At 39.6% G+C, this 18288-nt stretch overlaps 1 protein-coding gene across 3 annotated transcripts in view; it reads left to right on the top strand.

Moving 5' to 3' along the window:
• The window catches only part of ULK4 (unc-51 like kinase 4), a 408326-nt gene that overhangs the window by 258100 nt on the left and 131938 nt on the right, over positions 1-18288 (top strand). For 2 of the 3 annotated variants that reach the window (XM_054019573.1, XM_054019574.1), the window contains exon 32: positions 13667-13772. The exons of the other annotated variant lie outside the window; for it this stretch is intronic. In XM_054019573.1, the coding sequence (XP_053875548.1) occupies positions 13667-13772 (106 nt within the window). The remainder of the gene's footprint in view (positions 1-13666; positions 13773-18288) is intronic. 3 annotated transcript variants of the gene reach the window in all.

The following is an 18288-nucleotide window of genomic DNA, read 5'->3' on the forward strand; positions in this document are numbered from 1 at the left end:
TCAAAATGAAGATGAATCACTGCATCAGCTTGAGCAAGACAATGTTGATTTTCTGACCTTCACAGTCTGTCTGTTCAACCTCACAGATCTCCTTCCCAACCTACTGACACAGCACCACAGTCAGATTTCACATCCAGTTCTGAGCAGCCTGCACCTCACAGTGTGGATGCTGCATGTTTAGATGAGGAGGAAGGACAATGCTCTCAAGCAGTTCAGTTAGTCCTACTTAATAGTAGAAAAACCTCTACTAAGTCTACCGATTTGGCCAAATGGAAGTGTTTTTTTGGTTTGGTTGCTCACTCAGGGAATTCAGCCTATGCTAGCCCACGTTCAGGACATTTTGGATTGCCTTTTACATCTTAAGTCCTCGGGTCTGTATCTCAACTTGTTGAGTCTCACCACTTAGTGGCAGTCTCGGCATTCCATCATCCAATCCATGGGAAATCAGTTTTCCCAAACTCCATGGTAGTAGGATTTTTAAGAGGGGTTGATTGCCATTTTCCACCTGTAAAAGGAAAGTTTCCCTTGTGGGACCTTAATTCTGTGCTGGCTGCTCTCATAAAACCTTCATTTGAGCCCTTAGCAACTTGTTCCCTGTCTCTCCTTTGCCAGAAGACAGCCTTTCTTATTGCCATAACATCCGCAAGGAGAGTAAGTAAACCGCTGTAGGCCTCAATGAGAGGGCCAGAGGCTCTTTAATGAACAAGATGGCCTTAAGACCACACACACAATGTTTTATCTAAAGTGGTTTCACCTTAACCAAACAATATTCTTTCCTATTTTCCTAAGCCTCACTCGAATGCGGGTGAGCAGCACCTCCAGTCACTGGATGTGAGATGATCTTTGACATTCTATTTGATAAGGAGTAAACCATTTTGTGCATTGCCTCGACTTTCTCTCTCCTATGTGGATTGGATGAGGGGTCCAGCAGTTTTTGCACAGACAATTTCCAGATGTATCACTTCCTATATTACAACAGCATATGGCATAGCTCAGACCTCTCCTCCAGAGACTGGGGGGTCATTCAACAAGGGCCCAAGCGGATTCAGTTGCATTTCTCAGTGATGTTTCATTTGCAGGCTGCTACCTAGTCTTCCATGCATGCTTTTACCAAACATTACACTATTACGACTGTATCTCCAGTCAGACACAAACTTTGGAAGGGCAGTTGCTGTTTAAGTAGACTCTGAACCGCAACTCCTTCAGTTACTGCTTGTGAATCACCTGAGTGAATTGCACATCTGAAACCCTCAAAGAATTTAAAATAGTTACTTGTATGTACTGTAACTGTTGTTTTTTGAGATGTGGGTACAGACTTGTATTTCAAGACTGACCCTATGTCCCTTCTGCCTCAGTCTCTCCAGTTTGGGCTTTTGGTGTGAGGGAACTGAGGGAGGTCGGGGCAGCACTGTCCTTAAATAGCCATACGAGGTGCCAAAGAGCATGTGTGCTGCCCCAATGAGTACTGCTAAGCAAAGTTCTCTGGCTTCGGAGCACTGGGTGCATGTACACCTGAATAGAAAACACGTCTGCACCCACATCCCAAAGAACAGTTATGGTACAGGTAAGTAACATTTTTTGTAGGCAGTGTCACCAGGGAGGCTAAGGACCGAATAGGCACTAAGTCTGAATTGCTCTTTCAGCCTTAGGAGAAGTCACTCTAGAATTATCTTGAGTCACACAGGTAGGGCAGTAGAGAAAAGTATAGATTTCCATTTCCAGAACTCTCAATCAGTCATTTTTAGAACATAAGAACGGTTATACTGGGTCAGAAACTTATCTCGTTCTTTTTTGAACCCCATTATAGTTTTGGCATTCACAACATCCCCTGGCAATGAGTTCCACAGGCTCTTTAATGAATATTAAATTCATATGGCTGGTCAAAAAGTCCAAAACCCAACTTCTGGCTTTGTACCAGCTTTGCATGCTGTGACATAGGAGAGTTAAATCAGTAACAACCATATGACTTCCATCAGTTTTGTCAGTCAAGAACAAGTGTGTTATGGGGAAAACAAGCTTTGCAGGGAATATGGAAATAACAGAACTACCTGATGCATTGGCACCTTCTTTCAGGTGATTCTATGCAGAAGCATTGATTCTTCTTTCATGTGGTCTCTGCACAGTCATATTTGTATGATGTGCCTTCTCGGCACTGCTGAGCTTCAGGAACTTTTTGGAAAGTAGAGTTTATTGGGCTACATGAGAACTCTCTTGTAGCACTCAATGTTCGGAGCCAAGATTATAAAAGAGAATTGTAACCCTAATTGTCCCAATTTCTTCTTTTCTGCAGCCAGTTGTGGTGCAGGTACCTTCTCGCCCAAAGCCATTTCTGAAGGTTTGTTCTAAAACTAATTTAATTTGTTCTGCATGATAGTAAGTGTTAGGTAGCTTTGCCATTACACATTCAGTGTCCTTAGACTTTTACATCATGGTTAATCACACCACAAAGAATGTTGATAAGGAAGGTTGATTTAAGCAGTGCGGGCTTCCGAAAGTGGATGTGCACAAATAAGTTGTTTGTTCTGTCTGGGGGAAGCCTATTTCCCCAATTGCTGTTTGGTGTGTAATGACTTTGAGTCCACATTAGCAGGCAGTAGAGTCACAGGGCTTTCCTCAACAAAGATGTCTTAAAAGCATGGTCCTGGATTCTGCTGTTGGATCAACCATCTACATGTGAGAGATGGGAGCAAAGAGGCCATCCTTGGCTTCAAGTCAAGCAAACCAGGGGCAACCTGGAACTAAAAATGTCAGTTGCTAGACACAACACAGAATCCATAGTTGTAATACCTAAGTATTCTTTAAGAACCAGCTCCTCTTCTGCACTGAAAATATCAGTCTGATAAATGAAATTTCTGGTACTGAATTTCGTTGGTCTCAAGGCTGATTTCAACTCCTAAGCAACCTCTCAGTGCAGGTCCTTCACTGACCCAGGGACTCCTCAGGCACTTAGGAAACTCGGTATTAAAAAGGCACCTACTGCTGTGCGGGTACTAGTGATTCCCCTTGAGCTTTGTTGCTCTGGAGCAAACCCGCATGAGTGCTTCCTTGGTGCCAGGGACTTCCTTGATGCTGATTAACTTAATGCCATAACATAAGCTATCTGAATAGGATCCTCTTCAGTGTTATCTCCTCAACCTCAATCAGGTTCTTTTGAGGATACATTGATGCAGCTCTTGGCCCCTCTGTAGCCCTTCAAAAAGAAAGAGAGATGTGCCAAGGGATGTTTGGTGCCAGAGTTCTCAGTATTGCTCTAGAGGAAGAAGACAACACTGAGTCTTGGGAATTTGGTGCTGTGTTGTCTTGCAGTTGCATCTACTGGAAGAGAGAGCAGAAGGCTATAATGGCTGATTCTACTTCTACCATAGTCCATAGGAACAAAATTGATCCGGGTCTTCATCCCAAAGTTATACCAGAAGTGATGTCTGAGTTCCCACTGCATCAAACTATTAATCTCATGGTGAACTTTCCACAACTGTACTCTCATCCAGTGGAAACTAGACTCCATAGCCTAGATATCAATAGGGCTTTGAGTTTTTATTTGGCTATGACTAAAGTAAATAGGAAGACTGAAGGGGATGCCATTTTCACTCAGCATTAGTCTAAGTAGATTATGCTGTATAAATTGAAACATTAAACATTAGGTAAGGTGTCAGTACCTCAGGATCTCAACTCACTCTACCAGGCATAGGGCAGCACTGCTGACATGCTTCCAGAATGTTTCCTCCTTAGACCTCTGCAGACCATTTACCTAAAGTTCTGAACACACTCAGCTCTACTCTCTTGATGTAACATCTAGAACTGATGCTCACTGTGGTAGGGTAATTCTGCAATTCTTATTAATTATAACACCTAAACCTACCTCCCAGAGGTAGTAGTGCTCATTAGACCCTCACTAGCTGGAATATGCAGCAGCCACCTCAAAGAAGGAAAAATAGTTACTCTAGTAATTATGGTTCTTGGAGGCATGTTGCCTGTGTATTCATGAAACCTGCCTGCTATCCCCCCTTCCATAGGTCTCCTCTTTACAGAAGGAAATGAGAAGAATGGGGTCACATGGCGGATTTATAGCCTCAACTCTAAATATTTGGTGCTTCCAGGGAGCACTTATGTAGTTCCAACAGAAACTGCTTTTCTAAAAGATTACCAAATCTCATCTTTTCTGGGATTGCATCCCACAAATGTAAATATGCAGAGGCAACACTCTTAAAGAACCCCAGTTGCTATAAGTAACTTTTCCTCTGGCTCATAACAAGCTACTTGTTAACATAGGAGGTAAGAATGCAACTATAGCCATCAAACAACAGAATAGGGGGAATAAAGGGGGCACCATGATTGATTTCCAGAATGAAAGAAGAGGGCTTATCCGGCCTGTATTTAAAGCTTGCATAATTTGACTAGGACTTGAGCGGAGAAGAAACCTATGCGTTGATGGCTGGGATAAATACCCCCCACTGGGAAAAGGAGAAAATAAAATATAACACTATTAAATATTGGTTTTCATTTTCTGTACCACTTGTTATGGTGGGATAGGAGAACAACCACCCAGGCTTTCAGTGCCTTGTCTGTTGGTGTGGTGCTTGAAATAACTGCGTATTTTCACACACATGCTTTCTTCCTTCATCACCCCCAAGCAATCACTCTGAGCTACTATTTTCCTTTGATGTGTGAAACTTTTATGACTCCCCAATAAGAATTTTAGTGAAAGGCACAAGACATCTCCTTTCCCCATAGACCAACATTGTGATACATCCAAGAAACCGGATATCCATGATTACTCCTGAACTGGATCGCCAAAGTGGTAGGCTACATCCTCACTACATGACCAGCACCCTACTGTAATCTTTTGAAATGTTATATTTATTAGACATATTTATTACATATCAGTGAGAATGGTTTTGAAAGGTGAAGTCATCAGAGCTATGTTTTTTCCTTTGGAGATGATATCACGTTGTTAAAACATAATCCCTATTTTAAGTTAGATCATCTACAGATGACATTAAATTAATATTGAGATTCATGTTTACCAATGTTCAGTTTTATGTAGACTAGTCCATTGATCAAAAGCAACAAAACTTTAAAAGCCTGATTAGTCAACTATATATAGGCAGAATTGACTTGTTTCTCAATTAGCTTACTTTTGTGGTTGAAGAATGGTGTGTATGTTTGCTGACAAAGTCCCTTATAGGCTGTATACTAATGATACAACAATTTTCTGCTTCCAGAGACACTGTATATAGAGGCTTCTATTTTGCTCATTGATATTCACTGACAGAGAGAATAAACTATGCCCAGTAAAATATAAACCTGCACTTTTGTCAAGAGTTTTTGACAACAAACAAAAAATACAGCCTTGTAAGAAGTAGTTTGGCTATATTTCATTTTTATAATACTTTTGTATCAATTGATTTATTGTAAGAAATAGTAAAACATCTTGTGATTTCATATTAATTAACTAACTTGTGTTCCTAGGTCATGTGCTTAAGAAAGAGAGCTCCTAAAATAATTGCAGTTTAACCACTGTAATTCCATTGAGTGGACTAGAATTACTGTGTGAAATGTCATGGTATCCTTTAATTTAATTACAGCATATCTCTGAAGTTAACCCTTAAAGCATTTTTATTTTCCAGACTGTCAGCCAAATAAATGCTTAGCGGGGCATGTACAAGTTATGTACAGTTTCCAGAGGATTAACTTTTATCACAATTGCAGTCTGGTTTCAGTATTATCAAACAAAGTGGTTAAAATGTTGAAGTCTGGGTGTGTTGTTTTAAGTTCTGATGCACTAAAAGGAAGAAAAAAGTTATTACTGGGATTTATACAATAGCATCTTGATGAAACTCTCAGGTCCATGTAGCTAATTTAAATTTACTTACCTTATTGGTTTTAAAACAGTGTGAGTGATTTCTTTCATTAACACACAACCCTTCAAATTAGAATAAAAAGTTTAATGGCCTAAATACAGTGCAGTGCTCTTTGAAAAGCCGATTTTTTTAAACTAGTATTTCCTTGTTATGCCCTTGGTATTTCATAGCTGTCCTGTTTAAGCACTGAAGCAATTAGGTTTGAGAAGGCTGATTCTTCAAGGTCCAGTGCTTTCCTGCCTTTCATTTGCCGAAGCTGTACATTTTAATGAAGTTGTTTCATCTGTGTTGCCAAACACTAGAATTTTGCTGCTTCAATTCTAATTATCTCTGTTGGCAAATGCTATGTTTTATTAAAGCTGTCAAGTGCACTGTTCATTAAATGTCCACAGTATGTGGTGTCGTGCACACAAATTAGATCAGCTTTGCTTATTGATTATTTAGAAGTTAAATATTTTCTACATAAACCTTACAAATCTAACATAACAGCCATCAGTGACACCTTAGGTGTAGGTAAGGCATACATGTGGCTTCATGCGACCTAGCCATAAGAACATAAGAAAGGCCGTACTGGGTCAGACCAAAGGTCCATCTAGCCCAGTATCCTGTCTACCAACAGTGGCCAATGCCAGGTGCCCCAGAGGGAGTGAACCTAACAGGCAATGATCAAGTGATCTCTCTCCTGCCATCCATCTCCACCCTCTGACAGACAGAGGCTAGGGACCACATCTGTACGCAGTATTCGAGATGAGGGCGTACCATCGATTTATATAAGGGCAATAATATATTCTCAGTCTTATTCTCTATCCCCTTTTTAATGATTTCTAACATCCTGTTTGCTTTTTTGACTGCCTCTGCACACTGCGTGGACATTTTCAGAGAGCTATCCACGATGACTCCAAGATCTTTTTCCTGACTTGTTGTAGCTAAATTAGCCCCCATCATATTGTATGTATAGTAGGGGTTATTTTTTCCAATGTGCATTACTTTACATTTATCCACATTAAATTTCATTTGCCATTTTGTTGCCCAATCACTTAGTTTTGTGAGATCTTTTTGGAGTTCTTCACAGTCTGCTTTGGACTTAACTATCTTTAGCAGTTTAGTATCATCTGCAAACTTTGCCACCTCACTGTTTACCCCTTTCTCCAGATCAGTTGAATAGGATCGGTCCGAGGACTGACCCTTGGGGAACACCACTAGTTACCCCTCTCCATTCTGAGAATTTACCATTAATTCCTACCCTTTGTTCCCTGTCTTTTAACCAGTTCTCAATCCATGAAAGGACCTTCCCTTTTATCCCATGGCAACTTAATTTACATAAGAGCCTTTGGTGAGGGACCTTGTCAAAGGCTTTCTGGAAATCTAAATACACTGTGTCCACTGGATCCCCCTTGTCCACATGTTTGTTGACCCCTTCATAGAATTCTAATAGGATTCTTTGAAGGGGTCAACAAGCCATAATTCATTTTATATATATAGTTTTACTAATATGTGTATGTGTGTATATCGGGGTAGGCAACCTATGGCATGTGATTTTCAGCGGCACTCACTCTGCCCAGGTCCTGGCCCCCGGTCCAGGGGGCTCTGCATTTTAATTTAATTTTAAATGAAGCTTCTTAAACATTTTAAAAACCTTATTTACTTTACATACAATAGTTTAGTTATATATTATAGACTGATAGAAAGAGACCTTCTAAAAATGTTAAAATGTATTACTGGGACGCGAAACCTTAAATTAGAGTGAATAAATGAAGACTCGGCACAGCAGTTCTGAAAGGTGTATATATGTGTGTGTGTGTGTGTATACACATACACACCTCTACCCCGATATAACGCTGTCCTTGGGAGCCAAAAAACCTTACCGCGTTATAGGTGAAACCGCGTTATATCAAACTTGCTTTGATCCACCAGAGTGCGCAGCCCCCCCCCCCCCCCCCGAGCACTGCTTTACCCCGTTATATCGGGGTAGAGGTGTATATAGTAAAACTTCAGTAATCTAGCTGAGTATACTCTTTTGCTCTAAGTCGGACACCTAAAATAATTTTATTTATTGAGAGTATTTTTCTCTCTTAGATGCCTAGAATTACATCCTGAAATCTAGAATTGTGTAGGTTATAGTACGATAAACTTCATTTAATACTGCTTTAATAGACGCAAAGGCACCAGTGCAACCATCTTTCATTAAAGAGTTATATAACACAGTTGATTGATTTCCATTAAAAGAAATATGGCTTAATTTATGTGCTACTAGCTTTGTGGATGCAAAAGATTGTAATGCTGCACAACTACACCTCTACCTCGATATAACGTTGTCCTTGGGAGCCAAAAAATCTTACTGCGTTATAGGTGAAACCGCGTTATATTAAACTTGCTTTGATCCACTGGAGTGCGCAGCCCCGCCCCCCCGGAGCGCTGTTTTACTGCGTTATATCTGAATTCATGTTATATCGGGTCGTGTTACATCGAGGGAGAGGTGTACCAAGTTCTCTGTTACAATTGTATATTTAAAAAAGTGAATTTGATTACAAGATATTTACATCAAATATATGGTGCTTTGGTCTCAGAATGATAAATTTATTTTTACTTCCACAGAAAGTACTTGACACCAAGTGTCATCTGTCATTTTGTCATAAACAGTGATCTTCTTACTAGCTTCGCATTTTTGTTTTTCTTAGGAACTGGTTTTCTACATAATATATCATTCGTTAATTTTGTTGTGAATAAAGTACATCTTCTTGGTGTTTATTAATTGTGCTCCAAGCATGCTTTAAAAAAACTAATTAGATAGAGGGTGACAGGCTATCAGATGAACATGTATCTTGTTGATGTATTAGTAATGCTTATCTGAAAACTTGAAGTTCCCCTAAGAATATATTTCAAAATTACTTTTCAATAGCATTGCCATATGACATCATTTTTCTGTTTTGGTTACTTTATTTTTTTAAAGGAGCTTAAATTTATACTTTCCAACATTGTATTTAAATATATCAGCCTATATTTTAGGCTTTGCATTGTATCCTAAAGTTCAGCAGACCCTTGAGGAAAGTCAGTTCCAGAGTCAAGAGACCCCCACTAAGAATTCCCAGCTACTAACCACATGATGTTTACATCTAGGCCTTCAAATGCTCTATCTTATCTCAAATGTTGTGATGATAATATGTGGAAAGAGAGGTTGTCTCTCTGATAGTGGGGACCCAAGCCATCCAGGGCTTTAATAGATAAGAGACAACAACTTGAATTGTACCCAGAAGTTGAATAGGAAGGAACTATTTTAAGAAAAGCAGTAACATATTCCTTGTGACTGTTACTAGCTAACAGTCAACCAGTTGCATTCAGCACCATCTGTAACATCTGAGTGGTCATCAAGAATATCCCAAAGTAGGACATATTGCCATTATTGTGGTAATACCAGACCTGAGAGAGAAGATCATAGATGTCTATTCAGAGGAGGTAGCTGAGATTAAGTTGCTTTTGGCCCCCAGAACTAGCTGGGATTCCAGAGGAAGACTGTGGTCTTAGAGCAGGGATTCTCAAATTGGAGGGTGGGACCCCTCAGGGGATCATGAGGTTATTGCATGGGGGGGTTGCGAGCTGTCAGCCTCCATCCCAAACCCCACTTTGCCTCCTGCATTTATAATGGTGTTAAATATATTTTAAAGTGTTTTTAATTTATAAGGGGGGTCACACTCAGAGGCTTGCTATGTAAAAGGAGTCACCAGAACAAAAGTTTGAGAACCACTGTCTTAGAGCATCAAGTTGCAAATTGCATGGCTAAACCCTGTATTTAATGGGGTCTGAAGTCCTCTTCACCATATTCTTGAAATCCTTTCCCTGCCTCTAACCCACTGTCATTATTTCAGATTTGTACAAATTAAGATTCAGCTAGTTTACTCTTAGCAAATCCTAATGCTAGGAAGCAAGCAAAAACTGACCCCGCATCATCCATTTCTGGTAGAAAGAAGAAATGTTGCTGCAAGTCATCTGTATACTAATGACACTAGCCAGAGTTTCAGAAATAATTCCCATTTGAGCACACATTCAACCCACTGCTTTTGAACATCCCAATTGAGATTTAAAATATTTTCATTGTATTTATATTTGGCACAGATTTGACACCGCCCTTGTCACAAGCTCATAATGTTCCTGTACTAGTTTCTAGTTGTCAAGCTAATTATTACTGATCACACCACAATTTTTCACACTTTTCAGATTGATTACAGCATATTTTTAAGGACAGTACTGTAGAGACAAAACATTTTTCTTGTGATCAAGAACACCTTGAATTTAACAATATAGAGTCAGAATATTCTGTCACTTCACTGAAACAATCTGTCAATAATGAGCCTCACTGAGAATCATGAAACTATATATGTAAATATGGGTGTCCTTCATGTATTATATATTAACTAGGACTGTCAGTTAATCGCAGTTAACTCACGCATTTAACTAAAAAAAAAATTAGTCGTGATTAATCGCGGTTTTAATTGCACTGTTAAACAATAGACTACCAATTTAAATGTATTAAATATTTTGGATGTTTTCTACATTTCAAATATATTGATTTCAATTACAACACAGAATACGAAGTGTATAGTGCTCACTTTATATTATTTTTATTACGAATATTTGCATTGTAAAAATGATAAACAAAAGAAAGTGTTTTTCAATTCACCTCATGCAAATACCTACTTCTGATGGCATTCTGTTCCAAAAAATTAAAAATGCTGTGCACAATATTTTAAAATTCTTCAAAATTCTGCAAGTTTTATTTGTCAATAAACAAATGCAGAGGCTCCAGCATAGCAGTGGGGAGCACAGGCCACTGGCTGCACGAAGGTGGAAGATCACCCTGCACTCCCCCTCCCCAACTCAAGGACATGGACTCAGCAGTGAGGCTTCACCCGACCCTGACACAGCACAAGGCCTGGGCCTGCCCCAGAAACACCCTGGGGCCCTGCCCCTCTGCTCCAGCTGCGCAAGATGTGGGGCAAGCAGGCTCAACCAGGCAGGATACAAGTGTGGAGGAGCTCAGTGTGGGGGGATCTAGGAGTGGGGTGAGAGGATTCTGTGTGGGACAATCTGGGTGCAGGCAGCTCAGTGGGGGGGTCTAGGTATGGGGGGATCTGGATGCACAGAGGCTCCTTAGGGAGGTTCCAGGTGCAGGTGCAATGGAACTCGGCGGGGGCTTCCAGGTGAAGGTGGTTGGGACTCAGCAGAAGGGTCTGGGTGCTGGGAGACTGGGGCTTGGTGCAGTGGGAGTCTGGGTGCAGCTAGTTGGGGGTCAGTGGTGTTGGGGTCTGGATGTGAGGGCTCAGTGTGGGGATTTGCATGCAGGGAGCTCAGTTAACAGTGGTCTGGGTGCAGGGGTGGGGGTCTGGAGGCAGGGGGTCTGAATACAGGGGGGCTTCAGATGCAGGGGTTGAGATTCAGTAGGGTGGGGTTTGGGTATGGAGAGCTAGCGGGGTTCTGGATGTACTGGGTGAGGCTTGGCGGGGATGTCTGGGTATGGGAGGTCTGGATGCACAAGGGTTGGGTGAATGGGGGAGCAGCTCCCCATATAGTGACCCCTCCCCCCACAGCTGAGGAGTGATGGGGGCAGGAAGCAGGGGAGGATGATGAGCTTCCTGCAGCTAGGGGAGGTTTTTGGGGGTGGGTCTGACACAGCCCCAGCCATTCCTTGCAGAGGAAAAGGAAGTCCCGTCCTTTTCTGCCTCCAGCCCAGCCGGGACTCGCAGCTGATCCCATCTCAGGATAGGAGCCACTGGCTGGGATGTCCTTAGCCCTGCGGTGATTTACCTCTCCGCCAGCTGCTCTCGGTGTCTGAAATGTTGTACCTATGCTGCTAGGGAGTGATGTGTGACTGCTCTTGCAGCTTCCCTTTGCTTCCCTGTCAGAAAGTCATTTTTCTGCAGGGAAGCAAAGAAAACTGTGGGGAACATGAATTCTGCACACGTGCGGTGGTGCAGAATTCCCCCCAGGAGTAAAGTACCATAATGCAATCTCTTTATCGTGAAAGCACAACTAAAAGTGTAGATTTTTTTTTGTTACATAACTACAGTCAAAAACAAAATAATGCAGAACTTTAGAACCTGCAAGTCCACTTGGTCCTACTTCTTGTTCAGCCAATCACTAAGAGAAACAAGTTTGTTTACATTTACGGGAGATAATGCTGCCCGCTTCTTATTTACAATATCATCTGAAAGTGAGAACAGACGTTCGCATGGCATTTTTGTAGCCAGCGTTGTAAGGTATTTACGTGCCAGATATCCTAAACTTTCGTATGCCCCTTCATGTTTTGGCCACCATTCCAGAGGACATGCTTCCATGCTGATGACGCCCAGTAAAAAAATAATGTGTTAATTAAATTTGTGACTGAACTCCTTGGGGGAGAATTGTATGTCTCCTGCTCTGTGTTTTACTCGCATTCTGCCATATATTTCATGTTATAGCAGTCTCAGGTAATGACCCAGAATGTTCTTTGTTTTAAGAACACTTTCACTGTAAATTTGACAAAACGCGAAGAGAAGGTACCAATGTGAGATTTCTAAAGATAGCTACAGCACTCGACCCAAGATTTAAGAATCTGAAGTGCTTTCCAAAATCTGAGAGGGATGAGGTGTGGAGCATGCTTTCAGAAGTCTTAAAAGAGCAACACTCCAATGCGGAACCACCAAAAAAGAAAATCAACTGGTGGCATCTGACCCAGATGATGAAAATGTACATGCACTGCTTTGGATCATTATCGAGCAGAACCCATCAGCAGCATGGACACATGTCCTCTGGAATATTGGTTGAAGCATGAAGGGACATATGAATCTTTAGCGCATCTGGCACAGTGCCATGCGAACACCTGTTCTCACTTTCAGATGACATTATAAACAAGAAGCAGGCAGCATTATCTCCTGCAAATGTAAACAAACTTGTTTGTCTGAGCGATTGGCTGACCAAGCAATAGGACTGAGTGGACATGTAAGCTCTAAAGTTGTACATTGTTTTATTTTTGAATGCAGTTATTTTTGGTACATAATTCTACATTTGTTAGTACAAGTTTCATAATAAAGATATTGCATTACAGTACTTGTATTAAGTAAATTGAAAAATACTATTTATTTTATGTTTACAGTGCAAATATTTATAATAAAAAAATAAAGTGAGCACTGTACACTTTATATTCCATGTTGTAACTGAAATCAATATATTTGAAAATGCGGAAAACATCCAAAAATATTTATATAAATGGGAGTCTATTATTGTTTAACAGCACGATTAATCGCGATTAATTTTTTTATCGCTTGACAGCCCTAATATTAACCTTAATATTACATTTATGAAAAATCTTGCCCCCTGGTGTATTTAGTCACAAAATAACAAAAGAATCGTATGGCTTTCTGTGGAACCTCAAAATAAAGCTAAATAGAATGAGAATAGTCTGTATGAGAAATGTAATGCAATGAAAATATACATCAGTTCTGAATATGAGGTGATTAGAGGTTGGTAACGTTCTAATCCAAATCTAAAAGTTCAGGGTTATCCAGTTTTGTTTTTTTTCAACTCATTTATGACAAAATGGCACATGTGAAGTTCAGATCTAAGGTTTTAGTGCAGGTAATATCCTCTTAAGCAACCTTTGTAAGAGGTTATGTTACTGTAATTGTCACTGTGCTGTAATCATTAAGTTAAATTTTAAAAGAATTGGATAATATTTCCCATTACATTTTGCAAGGAAATAGTCTACTGTTAAACTTGAAATAAGAAAATGTATTGGAAGATGTTTTATTTGTTTAATTTTATTTGTATTACAGGAGCACCAGGACAGTGTGCTGGGTAATACCATGCAGAGTGTAATTGCATTATTGAATAATCTGGTTGCCCACAAAAATACAAACATGACTTTACTTTATGAACAAGGTATGTGTTTCTTATATTTGGCATCCTCCTCACTGCAAATATTTGCCTACTTGTGTATCATAGCATGAGCTTTTCTACTCAGTGTGCTTAATTATGTACTGTAGCTGGCGGTTCCTAAGGAGTGACTAAGTGAAAGCTAAATTGTACCTTTAAGGCACAACTTTGTGTAAGGATGGTACAGAGCCCAGGGCACATGAACTTTGATTGTAACTGGTCCTTGCATGCCTGGAGCATGCAGGAAGAAGGGAGGCTCCTTGTATTCTCCCTACCTTCCTATTCACACCTGTGAAAGGGCCAGTCACTCTATGACTGTAAACTTCTTTCTTACTAATTAATGCCTCAGTCCTACATTGTGATCTGTATGGGCAGTCTGATGCACCCAGAAGGAGCCCCATTGACTTCAGTGGTTCTAAATATGAAAATCATTACACATCTAAATAAAAGTCAGATTCAGTAATAAAATATATTGAAATAGAGAATTTGGCTTCAGTTTACAAGATGTAGTGAGCAATTTCTGTTGTTGAAATGAGAATACATTTGTTTGAAAGTTTATCTATAAATTTGTAACTGAATTTTGCTAGCATAGACCATTTTTAATTACTTATTAACAATAGTACCTAGTAATAGTTGGCTTTGTGAGTAAGGCAACATTGACAAGCCAACAAGACGAAATCTGCAACACTGCACCTAAATAGTTGTTACTTGTGTTATCATAATTCTGTGAATTTGACTGTAAACTGTTTGGGGCAAGTTCTTTCTTGTGTGTTGTATAGAGTTTCAGACATATACAGACTACTAGATGAATAATAATGATATATTAGAACTTCAAACAGAAGTTATGGGTTTACAGGCTGGATGCAGAAATTACTGGCTGAGGTTCTAAGGACCTATATTGTACAGGAGCTCAGACAGTTTCAAAATGGCCCCTCTTGACCTTAAAAATTTAGGAGTAATTAAAATATTAAAATCCCGATGCTAATAGTATTTTTATCAGTTTAGGACATTTACTTAATTGAAATGTTGCAGGTAAAGAGATTACTCGTAATACAGAGAAAGCCCTTCTGGTTCGTTTAATTTTAAAATTAATTGCATTAACACTTTAAATCTGGCTACTCGCTAGTGCATATGCACTGATCTTTTCATAAGTTTTAATACAACTTTTTGTATTAACAATATTACAGCCTAAATTATGGAATCACATAAATTATAATTCACAACACCTGCAAAATATTTTTAAATTAACTCCACACCATATGTATTTCCTCATTAGACTCAAAAAAGGCACCCTAAGTTCTTGTTAAACATTGTTGATTTCCACATACCTAAGTACGAAATCATCTAAGTAGGTATGTACAGATCAGAAAACCTATGTATGAGCTGTTTAACATTTGTTTTTGTTTTTTTGTTGTTTTTTTATTCAATCATATGTACTTTGTAATTCTTTGAAAGACTTTGTCTTTAAAAAAAAAATAATAATACATTTAAATTACGTTAGGACTCCCCAGCAAGCATCATGCCCCTGCCTGTCTCCATGTAGTCTGCTGGGTCCCACTCTCGTTTACTTTTCACATTACTTGGCAATGTGCTAGTTCTTTCCCACCTCTAATCTACTTTGTGTCTCATCGCTCAGGGTAGTTCGTGGCTTGAGGAATTGGGCTAGAAATGTTATTGAAGGCAGATGTGACATGGAGAGGACAAGCTTGGAGAAGGGAGAGTCCCAATAGGGATTGGATAAGACACTAGTTGGGGCTCACCGCATTTCAGTGCCCTTACCTGGATGTACTTCACAGCAACCAGAAACCATTTCTCTGTCTTAGCCAGTTCCTAAGGGTGCTGAGACTATCTTCAGGGTACTAAATACCTGAAGCATAGCCAGTGTCTTATTGATTGAGGGCCTAATCCTAAAGTTCACAACTTCTGAGACCAAAGTCTATAAGATAATTACAGAAATACTGATCTGGTAATGATGGACCTGAAAGTTCTACTGTCCAAATGTAGGTGGGAAGAAAGCTGTCCTAAAGCAAAACAAAGGACTTGGTTATCTTTTCTCATTTCCCACTGTGACCAGGGTCCCAAGAGAGCCAGCTGAGGTCACTCAATTAGGGTGAACCCCAAAGAATGGGGCAGACAATCCCCAAAGCTGGTGGATATTTTAATACTTAGATTTAACAAGCCAGCACAAAACAGCTTCTTTATTACCTCACTGGAGGTATTTATTACCCAGAAGCCAACAACACAGTTCCCTTAAAGTAACCCAGCCTCAGGCCTCCACCCAGATACCCAAGTCAAGTATGATGAAGATTACTGAAAATCTTATTTCGTCATATAAAAAAGAAAAGGTTCTACCAATCCCAAAGGATCGGACACATTACCTCCCAGGTTAATGAACATTCCAGATTTTACCCAAAACCACACTTACAGCCAATTCTTATTAACTAATCTAAAATTTATTAAAAAAGAAAAGAGAGAGAGTATGGTTAAAAGATAAGTATACATACACACATGAGTTCAAATCTTGAGGTTCAGATTCATAGCAGAGATGATGAGCTTTGTAGTTGCAAAGAGTTCTTTCCGAATAATCCATAGGTTATAGTCCAGGGGTCGGCAACCTTTCAGAAGTGGTGTGCCGAGTCTTCATTTGTTCACTCTAATTTAAGGTTTCGCATGCCAGTAATACATTTTAACGTTTTTAGATGGTCTCTTTCTCTAAGTCTATAATATATAACTAAACTATTGTTGTATATAAAGTAAATAAGGTTTTAAAAATGTTTAAGAAGCTTCATTTAAAATTAAATCAAAATGCAGAGCCCCCCCGGACCGGTGGCCAGGACCCGGGCAGTGTGAGTGCCGCTGAAAATCAGCTCACATGCTGCCTTCGGTACGCATGCCATAGGTTGCCTACCCCTGTTAATAGTCCATTGTTTATATTTCAGAGCGATCCAGTCAGAACTGGGATCTCAGTCCTTGTGGCTTAGGCTTCTCCTGAATGAAACCTCAAGCAGATCTGAGATAAAAAGGATTGGGACCCAAACATCTTTTATACAATTCAGGCCTTCTTTGACAGGTTGGACTCCTTGGGGAACAATAGGCCCTCATTTCCTAAGCATTGTGGTTGATTATTCACACAGACTAATGTAAGGCAATTGCCTGTTTTTCCATCATTCACAGGTGATTTACTATATACTTCAAAAAGAGATGAATACAGCGATAGCCCGTGTTTACAATTCATTTAAATGCCAGGATGTTTTTTTGATCTCTTAATTAACAGAATACAGCATAGACTGGATTGTTGATTATATTGTTGACCACTACCCATATATATGTAAATACACAAAAACACAGACATTATCTTCCCAAATGTCTTTAAGGTTTGAATTTGAGACATTTATCCTGCAGGATGCTTAACCCTTTCTGGCCGTGTGTCACACCCACAATAACTTTAGAATTCTTTCCTGCTGCATAAAGACACTTTAAAATATGTATGGCGCTATCTCAAGTTCCTGATTTTTGTCATCTTTATACACAGAGCAGGATATGATCTAGTAGTCTGGGAGATAATATTCTGTCTGTGACCTTGGGGAAGTCTCTCTCAATTTCAGTTTTCCCATCTGTAAAATAGGGCCTTTTATAGTTCTTGAACATTATATGAGACTCCGACTATGAAGTCAGTCCTGAAAAGTTATACTGCTGATGCTCCCTTTTATGATAAAGTAAATTCATTTATCTTGTGTAAAAATGATGCCTCACAGGAAGTTATTGAATTTGTTTTTTTAACAGTTCAAGCACTAGCAACTAAAACCCCCCTTCCTATTCTGACTATGATTCTCTCTCTTCAGCTGCCAGGAAACCAATATTTTTGAAGGCAGATCATTCATAGATCCTAGTCATTCCCATTAATTTTGTACTTTTTAGCCTTTGGAATTTACTGTCTTTTTCCTCCCCAGAGGAGTTGTATTAGCTTATGAAGATTATAGAGTAGGTTACAGTCTACATGTTACTTTTTCTCTCTTCCTCAATCAATCTTGCGTGATGGGTCTTGCTTCATGATTATTTCTGCAGTTTCATATTGATAACAATGCCTTACATTTTAGCTGCTTTGATTCCAAAATCCTTTATGTAGACTACCATGAAGTAACGTCTCTCACCTCTGAACTACAGCCTTTTATGTCATGGTACACATCAGATGTGTAATGATGCTCCCCTGTAATGTTTCTTGGTGAATAAGAGAATAACATTTGTAACTGAATCTGTGAGGGGAATTTTAGAATGGCCCATGCCATCTATTTATAAATGTATGTCCCATTAAAATTAACTGAGAGTTCTGCTTAATAATCAGCATGATATAGCCCAGTATAATTACCCAGGCTGGAATTCAGTGAGGACACAGGGACTAACAGAATTACTTCAGTCTCTTGTGAAAAGTATAATCAGGTCTCAAATAACCAAAAGTATTTTGATCATGTTTAAGTCTCATCTAAAAGATTGGTACTGTTGGAGGTCTCATAGGATTCTTTCT

The sequence above is a fragment of the Malaclemys terrapin genome, chromosome 2, assembly GCF_027887155.1.
Source record: "Malaclemys terrapin pileata isolate rMalTer1 chromosome 2, rMalTer1.hap1, whole genome shotgun sequence".
NCBI classification, from domain to species: domain Eukaryota; kingdom Metazoa; phylum Chordata; order Testudines; family Emydidae; genus Malaclemys; species Malaclemys terrapin.